This window comes from Xiphophorus hellerii, chromosome 13 (assembly GCF_003331165.1).
Source record: "Xiphophorus hellerii strain 12219 chromosome 13, Xiphophorus_hellerii-4.1, whole genome shotgun sequence".
NCBI lineage: Eukaryota > Metazoa > Chordata > Actinopteri > Cyprinodontiformes > Poeciliidae > Xiphophorus > Xiphophorus hellerii.
Window position 1 is genome coordinate 16,207,335 of NC_045684.1, and position 10,652 is coordinate 16,217,986.

The 10,652-nt window shown below is 37.2% G+C and overlaps 1 protein-coding gene across 1 annotated transcript; it reads left to right on the forward strand.

The window, feature by feature from the left end:
* Nucleotides 1–7,304: 7,304 nt before the first annotated feature.
* On the forward strand, nt 7,305–10,112 carry LOC116731429 (receptor-transporting protein 3-like). Its single transcript, XM_032581164.1, has 3 exons — nt 7,305–7,519; nt 8,740–8,911; nt 9,152–10,112. Exons 1-3 carry the CDS (start codon nt 7,504–7,506, stop codon nt 9,489–9,491), a joined length of 528 nt encoding a protein of 175 aa, XP_032437055.1. The 5' UTR covers nt 7,305–7,503; the 3' UTR covers nt 9,492–10,112.
* The last annotated feature ends 540 nt before the right edge of the window (nt 10,113–10,652 follow it).

Sequence of the window (10,652 nt, forward strand, 5' to 3'; positions counted from 1 at the left end):
AGCTTTAAAAATGTGATACGTTTAGCCACATTTGGATGGATGGATGGACGGACGGATGGATGGATGGATGGATGGATGGACGGATGGATGGATGGATGGATGGATGGATGGATGGATAGTATAATAAATGAAAAGATGGTAAATGGGATGGAAGATGGACTATGAATGGATGAATGGTTCACAAAGTACATAGATGGATGAATGAATGGTGGATAAATCTGTGGTTGAAGAATTAATGGTGAGAAAATAGATTGGTAGAGAGACGTGGATGGATGGATAATGGATAAAATATTAAATAAAGGGACTGATTAATTTTTTTTTTTAAACAGCCAAAAATAATTTTAACTAAACTAGTTTAGTTAGTGGCTCTATTTGCTTCTTTACACCCTTTTTTTTTCAGCAGACAGCTTATGGTAAGCACCAAGTTGCACTACTTCCTTATTTAACAACTGGTTGTAAATGTTTAGGAACTCAGTATGACTTCAACGTGCCAAGAAGATTATGCGGCTGGTACAAGTTGTCTTGTTTCTTACTGAAGTATTTCCTTTAAAAATCTAGCCAAACACTGAACATCTGCCTACTTTAGAAATATTTATTTGATCAGAGTGGAAAAAAAATCTATTTTTTAATGTAAAAATTCAGCTGCCCATCACTTCAGTGCAGGTATTGGGTCATTTTTTTGTCATTTAAGGTTTGTAGATGCTAATCTCGACTGTTATATCTGCAAAATTTTATCGTGTGTTTAGCATTTTTTCTGAAACAAGCAAGACCTTATTTGAAATGACATGGATGCTTATACAGGATTATGAATAATGATTTTAATTTAAACCGATCACAACTCGGATGATCCAACTTTTCCCTCCTCAACACTTAAAAAAATAACTTCTAAATTCAGCAGACAGACCGCAGTACGACCTTTACCTTTTACAGCTGGTAATATGCTTGTATTTTCATTTTCTACTCTTTGTAACGGTTTTGCTCGTGCTTCTGTGTGTCTTGATTTGGTATTTCTACTGAACCTGATTTCCAGAAGTCTGTTCAGAGATCATACAGATTTTTACTCAATTCAACACTCTCCATGTATGCAAAGCTCTTAAAATAAAATTGAAAATTCTAATTTTTCACTAAATTTGTCTGAATTTGTGGCATTGCTCAAATAAATGCGGCTTAAGAATATTTCTTTTATATTTTTAAAGTGACCAGAATAAGTATATTTTTTATATTACTCTTCAAAAGAACATAAGATTATATAAAAATAGATGCATGGATATCTTTAAGTCTAAATATGACCAAAAAAAAGCGAGGCTGGACCCAGCTGAATCTTTCTGCCACTACAGTGAACAGTATGGCACAGGAGATAATTAAACCTCTCCAAATCTCACTGTCAGTTTGCAATATTTATGCGATGGAGAAGCTGACTTTTATTATGAGACAAGAGGTGGAAAAATTCACACTCCTGTGTAGGAACCCTGAGCTCAGTATATAACACCTATAAGTACTTTTTTATTATTATTATTATTATTATTAGCTAACGGCTGCAATGGGCTGCACAGTAAAACATTAGAAACATTGCTAGTTGGGACAGCTATTGGTATACGTTTATGCAGCATTACAATAACTATTATTTTCTAGATCTTGACCTGTCATTCTTGTACCAATGACCTTTATTAATGGCGCATAAATTAGATTAAGCATCCACTTGTTTTCTTTGGACTCCATGTTTCTATGTGAAACATAGTGTCAGTGAATCAGCTATTGTTTTTCTCCATGGTGAATCACTGAGGCTGAATCAACAGACTCTGTGATCATTTCCCTCCTCTATAGAAAGCTCCTTAAAGCTAGTCTCACCACAGCATGCTGTCATGTCTCATTTCATCTCCTCAGAAAAGATCGGACCTCCTAAAGCATGCCGCTGCACATACCTTGAGTAAACAATTCTTTAAACCCGACGCTGCTTCAGCTCAGTTTTCTCACACCTTTTGCTTTATGCTGGCGGTGTTGATATGAAACAATACAAGGTTCACCTGAAAAGAGGCAATATTGATATCAACACGGGTTGTAAGAGAGACAAATCTATACACCAGTCAGCTTGTGTTTGTGTTTGCAGTTATATGGGCTGTCCTTTGCCCCCGAAACGTGTTCAGTGCACAGGACACACCTTGTTTGATAGCACACACACTGACTGTATGTTCGGCTCCTAAGGGAGTGGCTCTTGTCAGATTGTCTGCCTAACCATCCATGTCCTGATATCACACACACACACACACACACACACACACACACAGACTCACAAACCGTGGACGCCATGTTTCTGAGCTCTCACCTTTTATGTTTGCACTTGCCTTGTTAATGTAGCGTCAACATGAAATGTGAGGAGTGAGAGTGGGAGCGGTAGCATACAGCTGTGGGGATGCGTGCCACATGCTGCGACTGAAAGTGAGGAGAAAGGAAACATGCAGAAGGCAGAAGCGAAAGAAGTGAGAAAAGAGGGAGAAAGTACAGATACTTTCTGCATACTGGAATTAGTCCTGAAAGCAAACACTGGCAGGTAGAAAGACGCAGAAAAGCTGGGTGCGGCTGCAATGAGGAATGTGCTTAAGGCATCTTACCACACCCAACCTCTTTTGCCTCACTCCCTCCCTGCCCCCACTTTATCTCTCGCTAAGTCTTCCAAGGACTCTGTCTCCATCTCTCAGCCTCTTTCAGCCCGACCCCGCCCTCGCTGAGTCACCTGGCAGCCTGTCAGCAGGAGTGCAGTTCTGGAACAGAGAGAAAGGTTAGCCTGCACACCTGGCTGATGATCCCTGGCGTCACTAGAGCGCCGTCTGATTAAGAAATGTGTTTTGAAAATACCATCTTTAGAGAATGGGAAATGATTTGCATTGCATTTTTCTAAGTACCGTAATTAAATAGGAACATGCAATGTAAATATACAAAAGGGTTTATATTGGAAGATGAAAATGCAAACATGAGGCAGTTAAACATGAAATGAAATCATTTTTTTAGCAGAATAGATGGATGTTAGCCCTAATTTAAGATGAAGCACTGTATGATGAATTTTCATTGAAATGTGTCTTGCAAAACAAGTTATAACACTTAAACCTTTTCACATTTTGTCATGTCTCAACCATAGATTTCAGTGTATGTCATTGCGATCGCATGTGATAGACGCACACAAAGTTGTACACAATTTAGAACATTAAACAAAAATGATATATTGGATTTGTTTGTTACAAATAAAAATCTAAAAAGTGTGCCTCTATAGAGACATCTTGCACACATGTGGGGGTATGTTTCTATCAGCTAAAGATGCAGGATTTTTCTGCATTTACACAGAGAAGCTTGTTTCTCGTAGCCACCATTAAAAATGGGAAAGACAACAAATCCTGCCATTCAGTTAAGGCAGATGAGTGAACGTGTTCACAAGTCACGAAATGGCAAGAAGAAACTAGCTGCTCAAATAAACCTGTCTAGATTTACTGTCAGAAGAATGACTAAGAAATTTAAACTATTTAAACAGTGAGAAGGAACACTGGAGAGGCTACGTTTGAGTTGTCGCTACAAGCAGTGAGAAGGATGGCAAGGCAGAAATAAAACTTCCAAATTTCACTCATCCAGCACTTTGCATAGTTAACCAATTCTAATCAAAGGGTGATAAACTCTGCCGCGCTCTTCTTCTCATGACTGGCAATGAATTAGAGGCTAAATGTGCATCTGTGCTGTCAGAGCCAAAAGAGAATAAAATAATAGTGTTCATGCTGAATCTGGGTCAATCTGTTGTTGAGTGAATCTGCATTCAGGGAAATCCAGCTAGTTCCAAATTACATTACCGTCACACCTTTCTCTGAATACTTTTATTCATCTCCATTGCTGATGTCGCTTTTGTTCCAGCGCAGATTTAATCTGCGCGCTCTGGTGTCAATGAGATACTTGGTGAATGTTGAGCAGCAAGCACAATGAAGTTACTCTGCAAGTCTCCTGTATCTGCTTCTTTGTCTCTGTCTCTGTGAGCTCTCCCAGCATGCTTTTCTCACGCTGTAATGTCACACCTGCGTATAAGGTGACTCCCAGGAGTCTGACGCTTCGAAGTCAGTTTTGCACTACAGTGGTGGCCGGAAAGATACATACGCACACATTTCTTTTGCAGACCTGTAAAGCTGTGTAAAAGTGGTGCCGTACGCAACTGATACGATGTGACACTGAATTACAGAAACAATACAACAACTTTATATAATTTTCTTTAGTTTGCATTGAGAAACACTGGCAATGTACTATTTTTTTAAAATAATTATTTTTTTAAAAACCATTGTCATAAAAAAAATAGTTATTACTACTACAAGTTAACCAATTTAAAATAGAGATTTTGTGAACAAAATACATTGGTCAGAAAGCAAATGTATGTGCCTACAATTAAGTGAGCTGAAGCTAAAGTACTACCTAAAATAATCTCTGTCAAGTACTTCCAAATGAGTTTTGTGTCATGATCCTGACAAACCTGCATGTGTGCGTTATCATCACATGAATGTCTGTATATTTTACTGCTGTAATCATAGCTCGAGGCCTGTCTCAAGCACTGGATATGTTTTTAGCTCTGGGTGGAGTGTTATTGTAAGAAGCTATCAGCCCAGTTATGAGAAAAGTCCCTGTAGTGCACGGTAAGTTTTCATTTGTCTTTCATAAATAATTGTGTGTGGTATGTATTGTGTGTTAAAGAGGAGGAAGAAAATGCTACTGTGCCATCACTGCATACCTACAAACTGGTGTTGTCACTCTGGTGCTAATATTACCTCTGCGCACGGACCGATAATCATGACTTTGGGAAACTACATGCATAACGTCCACAAAGTTTGCCTGATGAGATCAGACGGTAAATAAAGACGGTGTATAACACATCCAGTGACTCGTCGTGAACGTTATTCATTATGTTTTGGTTTCAAGTTTGAAGCCAAATGTAGGCTGAAACAGAAACAGAAAGGCGACATGGAGAGTTTTTAATAATGAGAAACAAAACCCTACAAAAGTGACAGGACGTTAAACTGTTGTGAGTGTAATAGACAGTCTAATGGAATAAATGATAAAGGAACCGGGTGAACTGACTGGAGGAAATGTGGCACAGCTGTGGCCATAAAAACACATGCAAACTAAGTGAGGAAGACTGATTAACACAAAAGGGAGATTAACAAAAACTCAAGGAGAACTACAAACCAATGGGAAAAACGATCATCAAATTTAAACCAAACTGAAATAAACTAAGAAACTAAACACAAAGGAATCAACTTCTATGGCCACACCCCTCTGACATTAATGAACACAAAAAATGAACTAAATATGGCAAGACTGGGAGAACACACCACAAGGAAATGATCAAAAACAAAAAAGAAATCCAAAACCAAACGTGGTAAAACATAAACAATAAAGCGCTTTTCTCCACCTTTCAGCTTTATTGTAAACTTAGTTTGGAGGGTCTTTGTTCTCAATCTGATTAAGAACACACAAAAAAATACTTCTAAACAAACCAATTGAGTCCTTGGACAGGTTGTGACTTCAAAAGCTCCTCACATTTGCAAATACACAGACAAGTGTTTGCACCAGAAACTTTTCTGACGTGGTGTTAATTATGGGTTGTCAAAGGAAACTGTAGCTCAGCAGGTGGATGCTGATAGAGGTCAAAGCATGCAGGCAGTCATCCTTATCTAAAAGAGCAAGCTGATAAATAAGCTGAAACTCGATCCCACAGTAGGACTCATAAAAATGTTTGACTATCTCATTATTTTTATGTTTAAAAGTATGAAAAGACACAATTCATTCTTTCTAGAATGACCCTTCATCATTGCTGACCATTTTATCCAACAGTCCAATCCTTATGAGCAGATTGAAACTCAATTTTTTCCTTGTACGCTCTTTAGTTGGGATTTTAGATCTCCTGAAGCACGAATGGAGACGTATTTTCTCACAAGATACAAATGACTAACATGTTTTGATCCAGTTTAGCGAGTGGATAATTTATGAGAATGTCTGATTAATGTTTGTTTCTATAAGCTTCTAATTTTCCGCCGAGTGAATGCTGTATCTGGGTATTTATTTGCGATTTAAGCTGATATGACTCACAAGAAGTAATGATGCTGACAGTGCTCAATAGATGCATCAAGAGTCTCGCCAACAATCTACTGAAAAATGTGGTCCTACAGCACCATCTACTGGACTGAGTCGGACAGTAGGATGCAAATTTACTGTCGTTCCTGGAATTGCAGCTGCATAGTTTCCAACACCGAAGTTGGATTTGAGTAAAAATAAAAAATTTCAGTTAATCTGGGAATTTTGGCAATGAGGTTCTCTCATCTCATCCACAGTCCAAAAGAACTTGTAATCACTGTCCTGCGTCAGTAAGTGTTTTTACAAAATGACAACAAAATAAATAAACAAAAAAACACACAACTGAAGTAATAATAATAATAATAATAATAATAATAATGTTATAACTTTTTTCAGTACAATTTTATTATTGTTGTGTTGTTTAAAATCACAATACAGCTATCAAATATCAATTATTTTGACGATATTTGTTCTCTTTTTTCTTTACTTTATATTTTTTGCGTTCTTCTAAATTTTAATGTGTTTCTATTTTAATAATTATCTACAGTAGATCAGTGGTGCCCAAGTCCAAAGTGTCTATATTGACCACGATCCACTCTTGATCCACGTGATCGTGACAGAGATCCACCCCTGAGTCACTCTTGTGACAGAGATCCACGTTGCCTCGTGACAGAACTTTGCCTTGTGATAGAGTTGGATCAACACTCTCAGTAGTTGAAATTTAAATCACATCAGTGTTGATTTACCTAACACTAGTGTGTAGTGTCAAAAGTTAACACTATGAACGTGTTAATTATTAAGCTCCAGACAAGACGTCATACTGCTGGCCTCTCTCCTCGGGCAAACGCGTGACGTCACAGATACTTTACAATTGTGGAAGCAGCTCTGTTTAAGCAGCTGCTTAAATTTAACTCTCTGGAATAACACCAACTCTTTAGGGAAACGAGCCCTCATGTTGTTGAATCAGACTAAACAAGTGATGAATTAACGCTGTACTTTTAACATACAACACCAACACTGGAAATCTAACCATTTTGAATTTGCTGTGCACCCTGCAACTCTTACATGCATTCCTACTCCAACACACCTGAATCAAGACTGACTAGCAGTAATCGGCCTGCTAATGAACCATTCATTTGATGTGCGTCGGAGACAAACAGCAAAATGATGCAATATTTCTTCACCGCTGATAGGGCAACTCCCTTCCCAGTGCCAACAGAAACTTACTGAGGGTGTTTGTTGTTGATAACCCATTTCCATGGCAGGGAAAGCGAAAATGACTCTTAAGTTTCGTTTTCCTGACTACAGCTGATTCTGTCGCATATAAATAACGCGGCAGTCTGTAGAGCAACATTCAGAGGACAAGCACTGCGTTTCTGCGGATCTCCAGACGTCAGAAAATAAAGCAAAATGAGCACACCAGCAGGTAATGCCTTTTTTTTTACCCACATACGTATGCAGGATTGTTCTTGTAGTTTACTGCAGTTTATTTTTTTATTCTAGAAACAAGTGCGTTGCTTTGTTTTGAAAAGCGTATTGGACGCTGACGTAATCATTATAATGATCCTAATAAGGTGAAGTGAAGATCTATTTGTAAGTTGAGGTCATAACATGTAATAAATTAAAGGAGAAAAGCGTATTGGACGCTGACTTAATCATTATAATGAAGACAGAGTCCCACTGAAAAACAAAGCTTTTCGACTTAATAAAAACCCATAATAGTGACTCGCATTGAGGAAAAAGAAAATTCATATGACAACATATGATAGTTTTGCCTGTAAAAATTATTATAAAAGAATATTTTATAAGAAGGCGAACTCTCACGGCTCGGCTGGAGTAAACAACTGGGTCAAATGCGCCCCCTTACGGTCAGATGTTAACTGAAAAAGGTGCCAAATTTGCACGTAGTCATGTTTATGGGCTTCTCGCATTATTTTATACACCACTGAAAAGTCAGTAGTGCAAGAAATTTTAAATTGAGAACATAAATAGAATAACTATAAATCTAGAAATCCAATGTCTCAGAACATTAGAATGTTATAAGACAAATTAAAATTCCTCTTAAATACAGAAAGTTTTACCATTTCCTGCAGCACTTTTTCCTTTCACTCAACTTTCCATTACATGCAATTTTTACGGATTTTGGAAAAAAGCCAAAGAAAACCCTGCAGGGTGCTGAAACCTGCTTTGGACATAAATGGTAAAACTTTCTGTATTTAAGAGGAATTTTAATTTGTCTTAAAGGTTTCTTTCTTTATTGAGTCTGTGTATTATTACTTTTTTCAGAAAAATAAATTTTGCATTATTAGCTGTGAGCTGTGTCACGTTTAGTAAAATAAAAAAGTCAAGTCACAAAAAGAAATTAGCAAAACATGTTAATGTAAAATGTTTGTATGTCAGTGTTTAAATTAGAACATATGTCTCTAAAGGGAGACAGGTGGAGCACCTAAGGGACTCGTATGGTTTAAATGACGATAGTAATTTCATATTGCAAGATTTGATATCAGTCTGATGTCTGAAAATGACAGATTCAAGTTGCAAGGGTCACGCTTAAAACATTACAATTCTACCCTGGCAGGATAATTTGAGAAATAATTGACATTTTCGGACTAGATTTTAACTTTCTTTTTTTGTTTACTCAATTAGGTTGGGTCCCGGCTTTCTGGCTGGACATATTTGATGAACTCCTTTATGATGACAATGAGCTGGACTACGGAGACGAGTGGAATCTAAACTTTAACTACACCCAAACAGACGAAATCACCAAAGTACAGAGGAAGAGAGGCTGGAAAGTGTATTCCCATTGTGCCTTTGGAAAGTACGTATTCTGCTTTACTGGCAGTATCATTCTTTTGAGGCGGGGACAGAAACTGTGCAAGTTGTTAATTTAGTACAGGATGTGATTTATCTAGAAAGGTTATCCAGATATGTACTCTTTTTCAAAGGGAATATGATGTAAAATTTAGAATCAGCATTTAAAATCTGATAAAATTATGTCTTTTTTTATCTTTGTTGAATATGCGTCTAAAGTCTGCATCCATCACCTGATTTTCCCCAGGTTCCAGTGCGGAGCTTGTCGTAAGACCTGGCGTTCGGCTCGAGCGGTGGTGCTGTTCCGCTACCGGGTGAGAAACGGCCGGGGTACGGTGATAATGCGACCTTTTGGTCAAGCTTGTCGTCAATGCCAGGACGAGGCATTTGATCTTCCAGGTTTCACCAGGAAAGAAGTGGAACACGCTTTGCTCAGGCTTTTTTCCAAAATCCGTAAAAATTGCTACGGGGAGGAGGAAAGCGACGAAGCTTCTTCGACATCCTCTGCTAAAGTGTGGACCAAGCCCCACGAGGCAGCACTGTGTGAGGCCTGCCGCCTGGGCATTTGCTGTCTGGAGGATGAGTGAAGGAGAGACATCCCATCTTTCTCGGTTTTGGCAGACCTTATCCTTGACATTTTGAGGTTGTAAATATGTTTGTCAGATAAAGTTTGACGTGATACTGGGACCAAAAATCAGCTTTTGTCAAATTAAAATGACTTGGGTCATTTTTTTTGTTTGCTTATTTAGTTATCGTAAACATATTGTACATTTGATACTTGTGCATTTATGGTAAAAATTGATATTTCACCTTATTTTATAATGATCTATACTTTTTATTATTCAATTAAGGTAATCTAAATGTATCTATGCAAGTGGGAGTTTTTTCCCTTTTTTTGTCAAATGTTCCACAAAGTTTGATAATGTTGGCAATGGGGATGTTTTAGCAAAAAAAGACTTGTCTGCTGTTAATTCCTCACATTGTAAAGAGATTTATTATATTTAGATATATTTTCTAATATCTTATTTATGAAACCAATACTTACAGTAGTTAAGGTACATCTATGTTAGAACAGGGTGAAGTATTTCTAGTGGCAATATATCCTGTTTACTGTATGTTCACTTAACCTGAAGCTCAGCAGATAGAAAATACCAATAGAACCAGAAAGTTTGTGTAAAAATAAAAATCAACCCTAACATAAACTGTAAGTGTGCGTCTGTGCGTGATTTTGTTACAATATGTTTGCTCTTCATTGAGTGACGTTACTGACAGTGGGTAGAGTAGCCAGAAATTTTTCTTAAATAAGATTGACAATACTTCAGAATATTAAGAAATATTACTGGTAAAACTACACTGTAATACATTGAGCCAAAGTACGTATCATTCAAAAGTATTTGTAACTAGTTGCTACACCTCTCTGATGGAAAAAGCTCTATAAAAAGTTGGATATGATTTAATTTGATGGATATAAGACAATTATTATTTAAGCTTGAATTATGTTCCATAATTCATAAAAAGGATACACAATTAGATGAGAAGGTTTAAAGTTATTTTGTTTTTGTTCAGTTTTTTATTGCAAGCGTAAATAAGTAATTTTATATTTAATGGATTTACACTTCAGTACGGCAGATGGCGCTAATACACTACTATTAAAATTTACAGAAGAAGAAGACGACTTTGCTTTCTTTACTTTGTGAAAATTGTTAAACAACTGCTTAAATGTTTGGTGTAAATGTTGATGTTGTTAA